Source organism: Pteropus alecto, unplaced genomic scaffold, assembly GCF_000325575.1.
Source record: "Pteropus alecto unplaced genomic scaffold, ASM32557v1 scaffold3, whole genome shotgun sequence".
Taxonomy (NCBI): Eukaryota; Metazoa; Chordata; class Mammalia; order Chiroptera; family Pteropodidae; genus Pteropus; species Pteropus alecto.
The window spans coordinates 52,985,818-53,007,136 of NW_006442484.1; the positions used below are offsets into that span (position 1 = coordinate 52,985,818).

At 34.2% G+C, this 21,319-nt stretch overlaps 1 protein-coding gene across 1 annotated transcript in view; it reads left to right on the top strand.

Moving 5' to 3' along the window:
• Positions 1–21,319, top strand: part of FSIP2 (fibrous sheath interacting protein 2) — an 88,334-nt gene that overhangs the window by 42,912 nt on the left and 24,103 nt on the right. The window contains exons 15-18 of the mRNA XM_006921460.1: positions 1,485–1,521; positions 3,715–10,101; positions 10,147–12,625; positions 14,443–21,261. Coding sequence (XP_006921522.1) covers positions 1,485–1,521; positions 3,715–10,101; positions 10,147–12,625; positions 14,443–21,261 — 15,722 coding nt within the window. The remainder of the gene's footprint in view (positions 1–1,484; positions 1,522–3,714; positions 10,102–10,146; positions 12,626–14,442; positions 21,262–21,319) is intronic.

Consider the following 21,319-nt stretch of genomic DNA (forward strand, 5'->3'; position numbering starts at 1 on the left):
TTTCAGGGATTTGAAAACTATGAAAAAATTTTCTAAGAAAAACATTTCTTATAAAATTATGAGGAAAATAACTATTTTTTTCCAGTTTACCCATTACTTTTATGGAGGAGTTTCTTACTCTACTGGTTTTACTGATTTTTTTAAATCTGGTTATTATGATTATTTTTCAGTGGTCTTCACCGAAGCTTTCTCAGTTATTTGGTTAATTTTATTCTTAAGTCTTTGCTCTTTGTTTGGATCTATATGCATGTCTTGGGGGAAAAGAGCCTATTGGAGAAAAGTATCCATCAAAACATTGGACTTCTTGAGTTCCATTTGATGCCTATACTATAATGTAAAGAGAACAGAAAAATGAATATGGGAGAGTTAGGTTACAGGCTATCTAAAAGTAGGTTAACCTAAGAAACCAGATTCTAAAAAAATAAGCGAAGCCAAAGATAGTGAACACATAACTGACATAAGCTTCCATGCTGGAAAAACACTCGCCTAAGTATGGACTGTTGCTATCAAGCCCAACTTCTGAGCTGAAATCAGTGAGGTTTTCTTTTTCTACCAAAATTTAGGATGTAATTTTTAGCCTTAATGTTTCTCATAATTGAATTTTAGGCTTTGGGAAAATCAAATTTTATAATGTAAAGTACAGTCCTAGAAAACATGAAAAAGGAGTGTGAATTTTCTTTTAAGTGGGAAGAAGATAAGTAAAGGGCCCATGTTGAAATGCATGAAAATAAATACTTTACATTTGAAATATATAAAAATAAATCAGAAATACAGTCTTGGATCTTATTAACTGTTTTGTTATTCTATAATTTTTCATTAATGAGTTGTTCTTTTATTTGTTACAATTCAGAAAACTATGTTTTTTATATCATTAGTTTGTGATGACAAATACTTCTAATTAGAACACATGAGAGATTTTTGTCATACATAGAAAAGGACTACACGTCAATTAGTATTGAAAATGGCTAGAAAGCTGATTTTAACTATAGTTGAATAACCATCCATATTCCTTTCCTACTATATGATGAGACTGTGGGTGGGACTGTGGGATTTGAGTTAAGTAAAGGATTATCAGAAAGCTCTGGTCAGATGCCTTGCTACCTCATGTCTTTCAGAAGACAGAAAGGACTAGCCCACCCTCTCCCTCCAATTCTACGCCTTCCTCAGGGCCCCACAAAGCAAGCATGGATAAGGTTGGTCAGAAATAGAATTATCAAATAGATATGTTTTTTTTGCAATAGCTACAATTCTACTCCTCTGAGTAATAAAGCATGTGAGTCAGTAAAGAATGGGTGGGTGGAGGAGTTGAACCAAAATGAAGTTTATTCGTCCTTTTGAATTTCCGTAGAAAAATTCTCAGATATAAAAAGAAGAAACTGATTTAATGATTATAAATTTTGGAAAATTAAATTCTTGACCCTAAGTAATAATGAATATCTTGACTCTATATAATAACTATATATCAACTTTTCCTGACTTTACAGACAACAAAATCTTCTACAAAATTGCTTGCAAGAAAAAGTATGTATCTAAAATCCATTGATAAAGCAACATATTAATGATACTTTCTAATGTGTCATAATAGAAAAAATCTGTGTGTCAAATAATGAGTAGTCATCTATTGATATTAGTCACTCTTTGCTCTTTTCTTCTTTAACTTTTACTTTTAGTTATTTCTTAGATTTTGCAGGGGTATAAAGTTCTTATCAAAAGATATTGTTGGCCATTCAGGAAGGAGTCTTCATGGGAATAGAAGGTAGAGTGGGGAATTAAGGGACCTAGCCATTATAAGAAAAGCATAAAATACCACAAACCCATCCTATCCTAGGAAGTCATTAAGTGACATGGTGTTGCAGACTTGGCTGGTGAGCTAGGATGCCTGGGTCTAGCCATTTTCATAGTGAGGGACCTGGTCACCCAAGAAAGTCACATAAAAAGGTAGCTGGTCACCTATGAGCTGAGACTTGGAACAGACAGATAAGAGGTTATATTTGTAAGTCCCAACTCTGGATCTAGTCAGACTAGCACATATTCTGACATACATTTTTACAAGGACACCTGCTCAACTTATAGACTGTCACAAATATAAAAGCTTTGATGCAAGGGAATATTTCTCAGTTTAATATTATAATGGAAAGCAACTGAAAAGTAGGTTCTATATACCATATTTCACTACACAGAAAACTTTAGAACTATCTCTTTTTCACATATCAAGGTTGGAAACATTTTCTCGCACCTAGCCTAAGAATAATTGTCTGTTGTTCATTATCTCTGATTATAAGAAAAATAATATACATTGAATGTTGTAGTTTATATGTGTAGTATCAGATTAGAACAAAAACTATGTTAGAATTGAGGTTTTATTCTTAATTTTTTTGATTTAAGATGTGATTATATAAGTATTATACAATATATGTTGTCATCCAAAATATGTTGTATAATTGTCTATACAGTAAGTAAAAAAATATCTTTAAGAGATTTGGTGATTAAAGCAGAATAAATTGGCTTTCCCTGGGCTTCCCCCAAATACTCTCAAATGTGTCAGAAGAGAGTATACTACATAGGTATTAATATTTTTTGAACATTGGCCTGAAACATGAATAATGCCATGCTAACTTAAAACAATATTCAAGATATGAACAGCCCCATTACAAGAATCCTATTGTTTACCCTGGTACCTACAAACCAATCTTATAGGCTTTGCTGTCAATTACTGTTTACAGCCTTTATGTCTGAAGAGTAATAACAATTTTAAAACAGACTACTTAGTTTATTGTAGGCAACAGAATTTTTGTAAGCCCAAAATAGATTTTCAGTAAGTAAGCAGAGGTATGTAGAATTCTACAGACGCATTCGGTGTTTACTCTTGGTCCAGTTTAATCTGTGACAATACTATTGACCACTAAGGAAATTTGGTCCCTCGGTTTTCATTTTCAGCTCCAATTAAGGAATTTTCTAGCTTCAATACTCTTGCTCTGCCCTCCTGACTCTTTAAGATACAGTTCTAGCTTGGTCCTTACTTTCCATCTAGCCAATTGGTTCCTACACTGCACTATCTTTTCTCAGCCTTCCTATCTAAGACAGCTTACCCCAATGCTCTAAGGATACATAGCCATTCAATCTCCACAAAGCATTAACTTTTTTGTTGCCTCTCAAATAATTTTTAACTGTTGTCAATTAGCTATAGTCATTCCCATACATATAGATCACAGGCTCATCACTGCATCTGGGAATAGGGAGGAGAAATGGCTTATTTTCCATGCTTACATTTTAGCTAGACAGATGCCTCTCAAAGTACCCAAATGTTTTAACCGTATCTATTTTGAGAAGTGCTTTGTTAGAAATAATCTACTGTATTTTTAAAATAATTTTACTGGGTCATAGACACTGTTTCTTCTTGCCAAAATACATTATGATTCTAGACATCAATTTGATGATGTTTTTTCTTTTTTATCAAAAAGTCTTATATCTTAGCAATAAATGTTGGGGGGGGTGGGAAAAAAAACTTCTAAAGGAATGTGAATCAATGGCAACTTCTATAAAAATACTTTACTGTATTACAGAATAAACCGACTTGAAATTAATCTGAAATTCTAAACAGATGGTATCCAGCTATGCATTGTTTGATTTGAAAAAATAAATGTTACCTTCTGTCCCAGAATAGAATAAGTTGTTACATGATTTTCTTTTTGTTCCTGCTTGCTTCCTTTCCAGGTAACTTCTGAAGAACTGAATAATATAATTCAGAATATAATGACCTGGGTTGTGGCTACGGTAACCAGTATATTATACCCAGCCATCACAAAGTATGAAGAAAGGTTACAAAATAATGCACACCCGGTGTCTGATGACTCTGTCCTCTCTTCGGATAGTTCAAGTTTCTGTAGCACATGCAGTGAAGAGTTTACATATGGAAGTTACACATCTGCAACAACTAAAACATTTCAGGGAGAGCCATGTGCATTTGCAGTTGACATATCAGTAAGGCAACCACCCACACATTTAAAACCACCTTCCGCCCATGTGGAAAGAGCAGTTGAAAAACCGCATCACAAGAAAGAACAAATTATAACATCTAAACTCAAATATGATAAAACCGACATGATATATGCATACCCTAAGCTCAGAAGTTGTAAATCTGATAGTCACCTTTTAGCATCGCTTGAAACAAGCACAAAAAAATCTAAGGATGCTACCACCGAAACAGAAAGCTTAGAGAGTCCACAGTTTTCTAATCAAAAAGAAAAAGCCAGGAGTGAAATGAAGAATTTAAAGAAGATTTTTGTTAACTTTAAATGTCACTTAAAAGGGGAAACTGAATTGATTTTAGAAAGAATTTTTCAAGAAATAATGTCTGATTTAACACAGGCCATTCCCTCTATCTCTTCTGTCACTGCTGAAGTTTTTCTTGACCAAAATGAGCCTGAAAAAAGAGACTTGCTCTCCAATGTCGATATCTCCTCAGTAGCTTCAGAGATAGTGGAAAATATGCTTGAGAAGCTACATTCTGCAGTTGAAAAAAAATGTGTTGAAATGTTTTCACAAGAAGATTTGTTAGTCGATACAAAACCAAGTTTAACACCCAAGGGAGAATATCTCACTCCATCAACTGGAAAAACTTTAAAAGCTTCAATTCCTTATACTATGGGACCCATGTGTGATATTGCAGAGGATATGGTGCATGCCATTTTACAAAAGCTGATGACTCTTGCATCTTGTAAGCAAGATGAACTTCCTCATCTCGAAGAGGCAACTAAACATTCCTATCAGCACCATATGACAGACCCAACATATACATTCCTTAAAGAAGCTGACAAAAAGAAATGTAATCTTGAACCCGATGAAACTAATTTAGCTGTTAAAGAAGAAATACAAAAACTAATATCAAATATTTTTTCCCAGTCTACTTTGGTTGGTTATATAGAGGAAGCAATCAGCACTATACTAGGATATGTACAAACTGAACTTAATAATGAGAGACTTATTGCATCTGAAGAAACAGTAGCATTCCTTCAGCTACTTGATGATATCTTCACTCAGCTACATCAAGAGCCAGTAAAAGCAGATGTTAAAAAATGTAGACACTCTAAACCGAGAAATCTTTCTGATACTGAAGAAAAGTACAGACTAACTGGTACTAAATTATCTAGTGGTCCAAGGTCTAGAAAACCATTTTCACCTATTAATGTTCCTGGTATGGTCCTTTATTCTGAAGATGATAATGAAGAAATAGATAAAATTGTGAAAAATGTACTTGATTCATCTTTTAAAGATGAAAAGGTAAAATCACAAGAACAGAATCCTGAGCATTGGTTTACAAAAGGAAACACTTGTTTTGAATCCGGAAGAAGTAGCAAACCACCTATAAAGCCTCCTTCTCAAAGAAGCAAAGTTGCATTTTGTGATAAGGAATTAAAGACTGAGTTACCATCTTTAGATAATAAAGAAATTTTAAAGAAAAACCCCTGTTTGGATAAAGACATTTTAATTTTCAGCCAAGACCAAAAGCATAAAATACAAAAGGCTTCAGAAAACATAGTTAAAAGTATTTTAATAGAAATGCTCAAGGACCTAACTTCTGTTCCTCCTGGTCATTTAGGTCATAAAACTGGCAAAGAAGCTTCAGTTCTTGTTTCAGAAAAACCTCAAGGACTGTCACCTCAAGAATGGATGGACCAGATGTTCTCTGTCTCAGAAATTAATACAGTGGCTCAAGAAATAATGGATGCCGTGTTAAATATACTTCATAAGTCATCAAGCTGCATTCCCAATACCAGCAAAAGTTCCACTTCATCAGTTTATCAAACTTCTCTCGATAGTTCTGATACTCCCCACATGGTCAAAGAAGCATCAATTAAAGAGCCATTAAAAATATGGTTTGACAGTGAAAGGAAAGTGAAATATTTATCTTCACTCAACTTAGACCCTGCAAAACCTTCCCTGCTAAAATCTGAAGAAAGTAAACCTAAACCTATAGATGACATTACTGATAAGATCATTAATACGGTTTTTAAAAGGCTGAAATTACTCATTTATCCAAAATTGCAAATTGGCTTCAAACCTTCACCTGCAGAGCAATCTTCGCTACAATCTCAACTTAGTGCTTATACAACAAAAGTAGTAAACATTGTTTTGAGTGCTATCCAGAATGAATTGGAACTCAATAAGAAAGACCTAAACTTTTGGGGAGAAGACCACACTAAATCCCTCAAAGGTAAAGGATTTTTTGCTGACACTGATAAATTGGAATCACTTGTCTCAAGTCTCAATGATGACATCATGACATCTCCATTATTAACTTATATTTGTGAAATGTTGTCAAGTGGACATTCAGATCAAAGCAGTATTTTACTCCCTTCAGATAAATCAAGGCCTACAACTTATCGATCTGACAATATTGAAAAACAAAACACTTTGCCAAGTAGGCAGGATAAAAAATCTTTTCATGACGATTTGTCTACTCCATGTGCTCTCCATAGTGTCTTTAAAGGAAAAGATCTCAAAGAGAATATCAGATTGCAAGCACTAGATAGTATTGGAGAAACACTGTATGAAATGTTATGTAAGCTCATAGGAGCTCATTCTGACTGTAATCCATCTTGTAGTAAGCTAAACAGAGAGAAGATGAATGAGACTAAGCAAAGAGCTACTGAATTACATTCTAATATTCAGCTCGTTTCCAAAACAATTTTGGAATATATACTTGCAAAATTATGTAGTATTGACATGGATACCAGTTTTGCAAGTTCTGGAAATAAAGATGTCTCGGAGCCTCTTGATATTGACAACCTATCATTTGCTTCGATTATTGAGGAAATGGCCAAATGCACTGACATAATCTCCAGCATAGTTTCCAGGATGATGGTTCAGGATGGTAATAAAGCGGCAAGTAAAAGCAAGGCAATAATTTCTGCTCCTGTGTCTGCAAACACAGGGAACACAAAAGAAATACATTTAGATAAACTGAAATCTGTAGCTTCAGATATTCTTAATGTAGTTTTTGCTAAATTGGAAGGATTTGCCAATGGAAATTTAGAAACTCTGGATTCTATTACTGATGGAAATAAAAAAAGCAATAAGATGGATGTAAAATGTGAAAGTTCCAGTGTTTTTACAGACACACATGAAGAACTATTACAGTCTACTTTATACATGCATGCAAAGAAGGTAGCAAATACTATTTTGAAAGCTATTCAAACAGAATTAAATATGAACTCATTAGATTTGTGTACAAATATAAAAACCCCATCATCTGAGAAACGAGTGCTTAAGAATATAGTCAATTTAATTTTAGATGCAGTATCCTTAGATATGTTTAATGAAACTGAATCTGAAGAGAGAGGTATTGAAGCTTATCGATACAGGCCAACCTATGGAAATTTTCTTCCTGGAGGAGCTGAATCAGATTCATTTCTAGAAGATGCTGCACATACAGAGAAAGAATTCACTGGAGAGAGAACATCGCTAAGAGAAGAAACTAAATCAGATTCTCTTAAACAATGGGTTCTAGAAAGAACCTTAAACAAAATTGAAGTGAAACTCAAAGAACCACAGAAATCTCCAATTGTTCCTATTATAAGAAATATTTTGAATGAAATTTTCCAAGGTGCTTTGGTCAATCAATTAAATGTGCTTTCTCTCTCTCACTCTCATTTAAGTGGCATCCCTCACAACGCTGATGATCCAATTGCTCAAACATCTATTCAATTTATAGATAAAATGATGGGTCCTTTGGTGTCTGAAGCAGATGTAACCACAGTGGCAAATGATGTTATTAGAACTGTATTTCATAAACTTTATTTAGCTGCCATGACAGAGGGTAATGCAAGTAAAAACAGGTATAAAACCATCACCTTTTCAGCAAATGTTTCTTTTCATGAACACACTTATGGAGAAAAGTCCTCTGTTACTGTGCTGGACAAGAATCCATGTACTACTGTTCAGTCCAGATTCAATGTTAATCAACAGGTCAAAGTAAATGTAATTGAAGATATTGTACAGGCAATATTAACAAATCTAGAAACTTTTGCTACCTACAAAGTAAAATCCCTTTTTTGTCACCAAATCAATTTCACAGTCCCAGGGACTTTAGCCAATGATTTGTATTCTGATGATCAACTTTCTAGCTGCTCAGTGGATCATATTGCATCAGAAAAGTCCAGCTCATCTCAACTCTCTTTAAATAAATTAAATACGTATGCAACAGAAGTGGCCAGAAAAATTTTACAAAGAATCAAACACGAGTTAGACAAAGAAAGGGAAAGTCCTTTCCTAACTCATAACATTGTGGTTCCTGAAGGTATTGCAAGCCAAATTGTTAACACAGTGTTAGATATTGTATCATCTAAAGGCAAATATGACAAAAACAATTCTGACAAAGCGATTAATTCAGATCGGCAAGAAGGTATTATTGAAAAGATGTTTAATAAGAATGAATACCGAAAAGTACTTCAGTTTCAAATACAAGATACCATTGAAGATATTTTATGTGATATTTATGAAAAAATACTGTATCAAAATAATCTTCCATTTGCCACACCCACTCTAAAATGCAACATAGCTAGCAAACATTCTAGAGCAAATTCTGAAATGTACACTGAGGGTGCACATAAGATTATTCCAAAACCTTTGGTTCCTAAATCAGATGTCATTTTGATATCCAGTGATTTAGTGGATATTGTTCTTCATAATCTCAGTTCTGCTGTTATGCTTGGCATAAATGCAGAAGATCCTACTTCAGCACAATTGCCCATTACCTTTTGTGATATGTTGCCACAAACAGAGTGTCAACAGCCTCCTTTTATGGGGTCAAAAAGTGAAAGAAGAACAGAGTGTTTTTCATCTTCAAATCTGAAATCAGTTTATGCTGATGATAGTCCAATAACTGTAGAAGAGAAAGAAGACACCAAGAAACCTGTTCCTGATCCATTTGAGGAAAATGCTAACTTCATTACTAACAGTATTTTTAACCGATTAGAATCTTTTGCCACAGAAAGAATAGATTCATTAATCGCTCTAGATTTCCAGCCTAAAGAAAAGTCATTTGTTAGCCCAGAACTGGAAAATCATAAACAAGATGACAGCATCTTTCATGAATCAAGCCAAATGGAATCAAATGTGGATGTCCTGAAAGTATCAACTGAAAATATTCCCAGCCAAGAGTTCGCAGATTCCACTTTTTCCAGTTACAGAGAAGAATTTGGACCCACAATTCATCTACCACAAACTAGTCTTAAGGAATATGCTGACATCATTGCCAGTGTCATTTTGAAGCTTATTAAAAATGACTTGGACCTAGAAATCCAAAAGGTGTGTCCATATCCAAACAATATTTTATTCCAAGAAAACATCATTGTGAGTGAAATTGTTAACAGTATCTTAAAGATTTTATATAATAAAATACCTGTAAAGAAAATCAGTTTTTACTCAAAAGACAATCCTAACTTATTTGCACAACTAACTGTATCAAATGAAATATTGCTGGGACAAACAGAGCAGGAAGAAAATATCAAACTATCTCTGTTTTCAAAGAATCCATTAGAACAAAATCAAATGGCAGCAAAAAAGGAAAGCCAGAGGATTGTTTTGGAAGAAATATTTATGAGAAATGGAGAATCAAAACAAAAAGAAAAAACTGCATTGCTTGGTGCAGTAGAAGAAGTTTTAAATAAATTATATCAAAGAATAATGGAAATCAGAGGCCATTTGCCTTCATTTAATGAAATCCCTTCCTTTATATCTAATTCTAAAATCAAAACATCAGATGTGACACAGTCACATATTAACAGTGTAGCAAATGACATAGTTGAAAGGGTTTTGGAGAAAATGTACTCTGTAGTTGTGACATCATTATGGAAAAGTAATAAAAAAGAAGCATCTGACAACAATGATACTTTACCCAAGAAACCATCGTGTGCCAGAGAAACTAATCAAGAAGGAAAAGGAGGTGAATCCCCTAGATTTGTGATGCCACACGTTTATCCTTATGCAGGCAAGCAAAATGCCTCTCTTTTGGAAAATAGTTTCATGCAATATTCACCACTGCAAGTAGGGGAGGATTTAGTCCAAATAGCGCTCAATAAGATCACAAATTTTGCCTCAGTTTATCTAGAAGAGACCTCATCCCCTGAAGGTGGTTCTGATGAGTTACAACCTCTAAGGCTACACAGTTTTAAAGTGAGCCCTAAGGGAAGCCCTCAGCCAGGTTTAAAAACAAGTTTAAAAGCAAGATCAAAAGTTACTCCTTTGCCTAAATTTAGAACAAAACTACACCTCGGACCTAGTGGTGCTAAGGCCAAAAGCAAGACCAAGTTAGGTACTGGAGAGAAGACTCTTAAAGACAGGCGGTCTAAGACTGCCATTGGGCTGCCACAAATCCTGTCAACAGGAGATGCCAAAAGCTTACTGGAAATGAAATTTCCCATTTCAGAAATGAATTTGTGTGCCAAGGATATAATCATCAATATCCTGGAAACAATTGTGAAAGAATTTGAAAAGGTGAAGCAAACTAGAGAAATGGTAAATGCGAAAGATTTACCATCCAATCAAGTCAAGATAGCAAATAATATAGTTGCTACAGTTTTGCAAGGATTATATGCTACAAACAAGCACAATTTGGTTAATCCAATCAAATTCTCATATTTGGATGATCTCAAACTTTCACAGGGGAATACAGGTACAGGTTCTCTTGCCAAAACACAAGCATGTTTTTATTTGGAAAATGTTTCTTCACAGCTAGAACAGATTTTTCCTAAAGACAGTATATTTAAAAAAATGTTTGACAAATGGCAAACAGAATCAAATGACATGGAAAGTGAAAAATGTAAGCTACTGATGATAGCTGAAAATGTTTTGACTGAAATTTCAATAAAAGCAAAACAATTAGAATATTCTCTTTCACTTTTAAATTTGCCACATCTTAAGGATCGTGAAAGCAGGTTCCATAGTCGTGTTAAAGGAACTTCTAGAGCTGAAGATACCAAAGCACAAATTAATATGTTTGGAACAGAAATTGTTGAAATGCTATTTGAAAAATTACAGCTGTGCTTTCTGTCTCAGATGTCCACTCCAGACAGTAAAGAAACTCTAGCAAGTAGGAAAGAACATATTACTACTAAAAGTAAATATGGTTTTCCAATCAAGGACATCCTCAGTAGTGTGCCAATCTATAACATGAAGACAAAAGACCAAATTTCTTTGAGCTCCAGCAAGCAAATTGTTCGAGAAATTATAGAAAGGGTTTTAAACATGTTAGAGTCATTTGTAGACTTGCAGTTTAAACATATCTCTAAATATGAGTTTTCTGAAATAGTGAAAATGCCTATAGAAAATCTTTTTCCTGTTCAACAGAGACTATTAAGCAAAAAGATGTTGCCAAAATTACAACCACTGAAAAAGTTTTCTGATGAATCCAAGTCACGTACTATTATTTCCAAGGAAAATGCACAAAATACTCTTCTACAGGTCCATTCATTCCATTCAGAATTATTTACATATGCTGTTAATATCATCAGTGACATGCTTGGTATAATTAAGAACAAGCTAGATAAAGAAATAAGCCAAGTAGAAACATCTTCAATTAGCGTATCGAATGAGAACATTGTAGCAAGTGAGATCATTGGCACACTGATAGACCAGTGTACTTATTTCAATGAGTCTCTGATCAAAAACCTTCCAATGGAAAGTTTGTTCCAAGGAGTTGAAAACACGTACATCGTTAATCAGGTTGAAATAGCAACTAATATGAAAATGCACATGTCAAAGTTAAAGGAAGTTAGTCTTGGGAATAATCGTCCACAAATAAGTGTACCTGGTTTGGTGTTTTATTCTGAGGAGGATATGAAAAATAAGTACAGAGCTTCATCAAATGTATCCCCATATGCCACAGCCTCTGTAGAAAACACAATTAAAAGCACAGAGCCAATGGAAAGGCCTGATTCAGAAAATATATCATTATGTTCTATAAACAAAGTACAAGACTACAGCCTAAGGGAATCTGATTCTGGTCATTTTGATCAAACCATGAAAGGAAATAGCTCCCTTCCTGAAGGCAGTGTCTTACAAAAACTGTTTAAGAAAGCAAATGAATCTACAGAAGCAGCCTTAAAGCAAGTCATGTCATTCATAGAAATGGGAAAAGGTGAAAATCCAAGAGTGCTTCATTATGAGATCCCAAAACCAGTTGTTGAGCCAAACCAAACTCATACAACTGTTTCTCCACTCAAAATATGTTTAGCTGCAGAAAATATTGTCAATACTGTGTTGTCAAGTTATGGTTTTCCAAGTCAAACACACATTAATGAAAGCATAGAAACAATGAAACCATTTTTCATATCAAAGCAAAACCCTGAAGAACAAAAGAATGAGGAGATAAGTTTGCTTAGAATGTGGAATAAAAGAATCAGCTGTATACCTGAAGATGAAGAAAAAAATCTTGAAGCCAGCAAGGGAGATTTTTCTTTATTGCAAAAATGGGAAAATAGGAGGTACCCAAAGATAAAGACTCTGAAGGAATTTGAAGTCATTGTTTTTGCTGATCATGAACTGGGTCCAAATGAAATTAACTTGGTAGCAAGACATGTAACCACATCTGTGGTCACATACTTCAAGAACTTCAAAACTAGGGGTAAGCAAAAGATAACTTACTTTAAAAGTTGGCATAATTTAGAAAAAAAAATCAGATATGTTTAAATCTCCTGTCCAAGAAGCTACATTTACTGTTTTTCTAAAAATAGCCTTAGAGGGTGGGGTATTTAGTACTACTTAATATATCAGGATACTAGAAAAAAAAAGTTAAACATTCACATTATTTGAATCTGAAAGGAGTCTGTTGCTTAATTTCCCATACCTGTAGATAAGAGAAAATGAGACATTAAAGCAAGGGATTGATTGAGCATGAGGTATGAGTTCCAAGGAGTTATTAAAATTCTTGTGTATGACTTCTTTATAATCATGCCAAATACACAGTTAATTGACTGAAGGTTAGTTATTTATCTTTTCAAGGCGTATGGTTGAAGTCTTTGCCATTAGTAGTCACTGTTTTTAAGAACAGTGGTATTAAACTTTTTGTTTTGTTTGCATTGCAGTATTAAATTCCTTTTAGATGTAATACTCTAAACTTATTCCTACAAAGACATTTTCGCTCCCTTTCTAAGAAGGCTTATCTGTATGTGTTAGGTTGAACCATATGTAATAGCCATTTTTGTATGTCCAAGTCTTTTAATTATTGGCTACTTCATAACATTGAATCTAATAATACTATAATAGCCCTGAACCAGATCAATAATTCTAGTTACCAGTGAATGGTTGCTTCATTACCAGTCCAGATATATCACTGGCCCAACATTCAAATAGCAGACCACATACTGCCAGTTCTAACATGTGCAGGAGGAGGTCATTTCCCATTTTTAAAACTGGTATTTTTTCAAGGTGGACAAGTATATGCCTGCAATTGCAAGCTCATAAATAGAATTTCTCTGAGGATAGCCTAATTGAACTTAAAGAATCAATAAAGAAAAACAAGCAAGAGAAGATCCATGATTCCATCCCATTGGTACTTGGCTCTCCTATCAAATCAATTCTCTATTCTCAGATATGTCCAAAGCCTTTCAGTGATTTCACTCATTTCCTTCTTCTACGTGGAATATTCTTTCCTCACTCCCTTCATCTCAATATCGCCAAATCCCATTAAGCAGTCAAAGCTCAGATAAATGCCTCCCATCTCCACAAAGACTTGTCTGATTCCACATGTACAGAAATAATAAATGATTAGGTTCTGAAGAAGTTCTGAAAAAAGAGTGTATTTCTATGCCTACCGTGCCAAGAAGCTGGCCATCCCAAGCAGGTATATGATGTATGCAGTAAATATTCTGTTGAATAGAATAGAGTCCTAAGTCTGGCTAGTTTGGGGACAAATTTTGTGACAAACTGTCATCTAGGAATTAAAGTACTATGGACATTGTCATTTATCCCTGACCTTTGTGGAGTTAGCACACTTTTATTTCAGTCAAGTTCACAACTCTTTAGCTTCCTAAAAGTAATACATAGCACAACATTAAATGTTTTGACTATTTTTTAAATAATTATATGAAGTCTCTATAGACTACTCCAGACATGCTAGGATGTAATAATCATTTTTTTTTGCTCCAGGATTTCCAGGTTCTTAGAGCCCTTAACCATCTAAACAGGACAGATTATCAGCACTTGACTTAGAGATTTGAATTCTTCAGGGTTATTTTCTCAACACTCTGGCTAAAATTAAGATTCCACAAGGTGGGAAATAATACAAGAAAACTTCATTTCTTTCTTGACTAGGTTTTTCTTTTACTTTAGTGAAGTGTTCCAAATATAAAATTCATATGTAAATAGTTAGCAATATATTGAATTTTCCATACTTCCCTAATGCATGCTAAAAATAGTAACGGTAATGTTTTCTTTTTTAAGTTTCCAGTGAGAAGGTGTCTATTGTTTCAACACTGTCAAAGAAAAAATATGAATTAAAACAGCCTCTAAGAAGCATTTACAATGATTCTTCACTTTATCAATTTTGTGAACATCTCACTGAGTCTGTCATTTGCCATTTAACTAGAAGCATTTCTGATAGCACCAAAGATGGTAGAGAAAAGGAGAAAGCATGGGGAAGCCAAAATGGAGCATTTAACAAAATTATTTCAATTGATTCTCAAGTGTTTGAGAACAGGTCAATTTCTATTGGAGGACTTGCTTTAAGTATTTCTGAAATCATTACTGAGATCCTTTTTAATAGTAACATTATAGAGACTGACATCACACAGCAAATGTTTTCTTTAAAAACAAAGTACATTTACTGCCCAGAAGTAGCTGCTGCTGACTTTGATAATCTCTTTCAGGATCTCTTAATAGGAGTAATTCAAGTACTATCAAATGAAATAGGAATAACTCATCACCTTGAAAGTAATGGAAGAAATAAATCATTTTCCATGCTTAAAAGCAATAGTGTGTCCATCTGCAACAAAACAAATACAATGGAAAGACAGATAGATGGTAGAGATTTGGAGTCATCTACTCATCAAACTGATCATCTCATTCAAAAAAATAAATTAAATTATCTGGCACAGAAGTTAGACCATCTGGTTGGTAGCCTAAAAACTCGTGAATCCAAAGAAGTAGTTAATAAAGTTTTTAATATTGTTTTAGATTTATTTTTACCAGATGAGTACCCAGGTGAGGCTATGCATTCTGATAAAAAAGCAAGAACATTTTTCTCATCCTCGAACGATCAGCAAAATAATAGCATAATTGGAAATAATTTAGGGCTCACTCCAAAGTCGGTTTTTCTTCTCAATGTTGTGTGTGAGAAACTTATTAGAACACTTTTGGAAAAATGCACAAACACTGTCTTCCTTGATAATGGCCCTCCTTCTGATGAAATATCAGCGGAAGAATGTCCACTTCTAAATATACTTCAAAGTGTAGAAGATGAAGAATTTGATTATTGTAAGGGAGCAATGGACTGTGAACAATTTCAAGGAGATTATATGTCAAATCTTTTGGAAAATCTGGCAGAAATGGATCAAGATTTATTGTCATCTGACACCATGCTTAATGTTATCTCCCACAGCTTGGTTAAATCATTGATGGACAAACTATGTCACAGTATGCAAGTCCCGCAAAGTCCACCTTTTGTAAACAAATATTTAAAGTATAGAACAAGAGACATACCATCTAGTTTCATAAAAGCAAAAAAGCCAGAATTAGCAGAATTAGGACAAGGTAAACGTTCTTTAGGATTCATGAGTTATGACAGTACTGTTTTGACAAGATCCCTGAATAATCCCAGTGTGGTTAACTCTAAAATACAAGCACCATTTGGCAAGAAGTGTTCAGCAAATTCCTCTTCTGTGTCACCCCTTAAAAGACAAGGAACAAAAGATATGGACATAATCACTATCCATAATAAGCCTTATACAGGGGATATAAATACAGGTGTTTATTCAGCCACATTTCTGGAGGAAATAATTTCAGAACTGTTTTTTAATCTCTCTACTTCACTGTTGAGAAAAAATGAAAACATTACTGAAGGCCAACTTAATGAGAAGAATATATTATTTGTCAACAATGTAGTGAATGAGTTTAATAACGCGCAAATCACTGTTTTACGGAATGCTGAAGAAAGGCTGTGTTTTCCACCAGTCCATAGAGAGACTGTTAGTAGGATTGCTGACTCTGTTTATTATGATGTTTTTCAGAAATATAAATTAAAAGTGACTGGCGGAGCTAATCTGGCATGCGATAATACCTCAATAACAGAACAAATAACTAACGGCATATTGTTAGAAATTTTAGACTATCAGCTCCCACCTGGCTTCAGGGAAAAGCTCATGCCTAATTCATATTACCCTCTCAAAGCTGAAAATATACTGCAAAAACTTCAAAATAACCTGAGAGAATTTACTTCCAAATCCAGGTCTCTAACAGGCTATAGCACCATGTTTTCACACTCATTTTTAGAAGATGTCATCAAAAGACTTCTATCTCAACTCATTTCTCCATCTAGTAAGGCTTCCTCTTTGGGAAAAAAATATTTCAAGAGTTCAGATTTTAATGAAGTGTCTACCTGTATAATAAGTAAGGTTATATCAGCCATTTCAAAACATAAAATATGGTTCACTATATATGATAATCAACATCTATGTACAGGAAAAAACCTACAGAAGATGGTGGATTCTGTTTACAGTAATATTGTGCAAAAGTCTGGCTCTCTTGTTTCAATACAGAAAAGTATAGCCAGCCGAAACCCAATTATGGTTGACCGAATAGCCAGTTTTATTATCGAAGAGATTATTGAAAATCATCTTCAACCATTTTTGTGTAAAGAAGGTTTGCCTCGTCCAAATACTCCATTGGATGAAATATCAAACATGGTAAAACAGGTTCTCAGTGAAGTCATAGAGTCAAACAGACCCGGAACACCATCACCCTTAGGGATTTACCCTGATAAATTTGTAGGAGAAGTTGTTACCAGACTTTTATCGAAGATTTTCAGTCCAAAGCATAACACTGAAACTGAGCTGGAAAACATGACACAAAAAATAGTAAACTCAATAAATAACCATTTTGACAAAGCTAAAATTCACATTCCATGTGATGACAAAGAGCAGTCTTACCCCTTTTTAGATACAGACATTGTGGATGAACTCGTCACCTCAGTTTATAGAAATGTTTTAAAACAGCATGGGCTAGACCCTGAGGTTGATAAAGAGTCTGAAGATAGTGAAATTTTTGTGGAAAATATTACCAATTTAATTGTAGCGGCTATTTCAGATTACCTTCTTCATCCCCTGTTTTCTGGAGACTTGTCATCTTCTTCCTATTCTATTTCCACAGCCGAGAATATTGTTCAGGACATTATTAGTAACATCAGTAAATCTGGCAAGACGAGTCAGAGCTTATCGCCTTATAACACCTTGTTGCCATATGCATTTTTAGAAGACATGATCAGAGTACTATTGTCTAGAATCTTTCCTTCTGCATCTAACAATGTTGCAGACAGAGAAACTCCAAAAGATAGATCAAGAGTGAATTTCAATGAAATTGCTTCAAATATAATCACTGACATTAGGAGGAAAATTTCTCAACATGAAATTCTATTTTCAAAATATGAAGAAGAAACCAAGTTTGTTTATTCAGAAGATGATGTTCAGCATCTCGTTGACTCAGTATTCAAAAATATTTCACAAAACTCTGAGTCTCAAGAATCAGTTGAGCAAAATATCACAAGCAGTAATGATGTTCTTATTGATAGAATAGCAGGATTTATCATTAAACATATCTGTAAACAACATCTTCAGCCATTCGTGGATGGAAAGCCACTGCCTTCTTCATCAAACACATATCTCGACAGTGAGAGAAGGCAGTGGTTTTATGCCAGTGTTTATTCCTCAACTTTTTTGGAAGATGTGGTCTCTGGGGTTTTAAGCAAAATATTCCACAGAGTGTTAGGCATTGTACAAACGAAATCAGTAACAGATTCAGAAGATGAACTGTCTGATAAAGCTGAAAAACTCATACATCTCATCGCAGAAGAATTCTCAAAAGCCCAAGTTACCATTCTAGAAAATGCTGAGGAACAACTGTGTTTGCCTCCAGTGGAGAGAGATGTAGTGAAAAACATTATTGACATAGTGTACAGCAATTTTTTGCAAGAATATGAAATGGTAATAATGCCCAATACTGATTTTCTAAATGATACAAAGACATTGGCTGCAAGGATAACTAAAATTATCCTGGTCCAAATTTTCGATTTCCAAATTCATCCAAATCTTATAGAAAAGCTTCCTTTTAAGTCACACTCCAAACTAAATACTAATGTTTTGGTAAAGAGAGTTCAATGTGACATTACTAAATCAAGACTCCGAAGACAGGCATCAACAATATATACTACTATGTTATCACATGCCCATTTGGAAAAGATTGTCACTCAGCTTATATCTCAGATGAATCCTCTGGCATCCAGTGCAGAACACCCAGATATTTCTCAATCAGACTTAAGTAATACAGTTATAAAACTGATAAATGAAATCATGTCGATAATTTCAAAACATGCAATATGTATTATTAAACACGGCAATGAAAAACAAAGTATGATTTCAGAGAAAGATATCCAGTCTATGGTTGATTCCATTTATGCTGATCTTTCATATTCAAATCTATACCAGTCTCTTACGAAAGATAAAAAGGGTATAAGTAACATACCTGTATCAAAAATAGCAAGTTTTATAATAAAAGAAATATTTAACCATCACCTTCAGTCATTTTTATCTGGAGATAAAACTTTCCCTTCAGCTGCAGTCGATCAAAATTTTAAACAGAAACCAATAGATACTAAACAAAGAGAGCTGTCTTTCATTGTAAACTCAGCTGTCTTTTTGGAGGAAGTAATTTCTAAGCTTTTATGCAAACTCCTTTATGCATTCTCAAATAATGCCTTGGCTGCCGAAAACCCAGATACAGTAAAAGCCAAAATTACTGACATACTTACAACATTAGTAAAATCAATTGTTCTGGAGTTCACCACATCAGAGATTTTAGTTGCAGATTACATTGATGATGATATGTGTTTTTCAGAAGGATATAAAGAAATGGTTCAAAAAACAGTCAACTTAATTTATGAAAAAATATTAGATGAATATCAATCTCTGATTCAAGTTTACAGAGCTATACAAAGTGACCCAATTTGTTTTGGAAGGAAAATATATCATTTGCTTTTGGAAGAAATTTACGATTATCAGGTACAATCATTAGTTGCAGGAGAATTAGTGTCTTCTTCTTATTCTTCCCTTCAAGCTGATAATATCATCAGAAATGTGCTCAGTGTCATCATGAAGGATAGTCACACCTTGCCATCATGTATTACAGTGCTGCATCGGTCTCTTTTAGAAGATATGATTTACAAGCTGATAGTGCATATCTTCCCTTCAACCGACACTAAAAGTGAACTAAAAGAAGAAGAGGTTACACCAGATTATGAGTTTGTGGATGCAACTTCAAAACTGACTGATGAAATTATCAAAGAAATTTATGAACATGAAATCCGTCTTGCCACAGCAGAGGAGAATGCAGAAAGTGTGCAGTTAGAAGCAATTGAGAATTTGGTTGACACTATATGTAATAATATTATGAAAAGATCTGAATTTCAAGCTGAAGTGCAAAAACAGGCAGACAAAAAAGAAGGCTCATTCCTCAGTAAAATAGCTGGTTTCATTATGAAGGAAATCATGGACCATCATCTGCAGCCATTTTTACGTGGTGAAGGATCACCTTCCCATGATTATGATCACACATCTGTACTTACCACACCTGATAAAGAAAAGACACAGACGTCTCTATACTCAGCTGCATTTTTGGAAGATGTAATCGTTGACCTTGTTCGCAAATTTTATTCTCTTCCAAGTAGTACTAAAGATTCTAAGAAAAAAGAAATGCCAGAGACAGATATTATGGGTTTGGCTATAAAGTTTGCAGACTCTCTGATTGGAGAATTTAGGAAAAGTGAAATTAAAGTTCTACCAAATGCTGAAGAGATGTTTTCATTTCCACCAGTTGATAAAGAAACAGTTGATAAGATATCTAATTTTGTATATGATCAGTTCATACGAAAGTGTGAGTCTACTGAAATTCAGAAGGGTGATAAAAGTAACATTGTGATAGAAACGATTGCTGCTTTAGCCCAGAAGGCAATTTCTGCTTTCAAGATTCAACCACTTTTTTCAGGAGACTGGTCTTCCACCTTCTTTTCATTTTTAAATCCAGACAACATCACCCAAAGAGTTCAACACCTACCACAGAAAACCTCTACAGAGATAAACAGATGTTTAAAAGAAAATCATCTCACTTTACCAGAACAATCACATAAACACGTATCTCTAATCTCAGACCAGAAAAATTTGTCAAACACTTTAGAAATAGATGGAGGTAAAATTAGTAGAAAGGAAAGTTTCCAAACTGGGGAGACATCAATTAAAAATGGTGATGTCCACGATCTGGAAGTTACCTCTGTAACTAGCATTAAACTGTTATCAGGGTCAGCTATAGGTACAGCAAATGGAAAGAAAGAGAATGAAAATAAAATGGGAATTTCAATTCAAATGTATAAAGGGAATGTATCAAAAGTTACTTATCCAACTACTAGTGTGCAAAGTAAAGATACTCAGAAGCCAGATTTGAAGATAACACTTAAAAACAATGAAGTTGAGAAGAAAAGTAAATCAGCTTCAAAAGTAGCTCCTGATGATACAGAATATGAAGAGGAGGAAATACCTAGACCAGATTTTGAAATAAACAATGAAAAGAAGATTGACAAGACAAGAGAAAATTCATTTAAAAAAGAAGACAAGCTTGCTCCGTTATCTTCTTTAACATCCAAAGCAAGAAATATTGGGACCGCAACAAAGAAAACTGAGGAAATAATAACCCAAAAGCCAAACGTTAAGGAGAGAAAAGATACTCCACCTCTAATAAACAAGAATCAGCAACAATTCTCAGATTATGAAAGGGTTCAAAATGTCACTGAAAATATTTATGATAATATCTTAGAAATGAGCATTCCTCAAGAATCATCACATTATTCAAATTTCCCAAATCCTTCAAGTGATACATTTCATGTAGTTCAAGAGGTTGGTAAGGATGTTGCACAGTCTTTTTCAACACAGGATTTATCTCTCTCGCTTAATAAAAATCTCTCTGTCAAAGAGAAGAAAGAAGAAAAAGAGAAAGAGAAAGGGAGTGAGAGAGAGAGAGAGAAACAGAAATATGGAGAAAGAGAGAAAAAAATAGAGAAAGA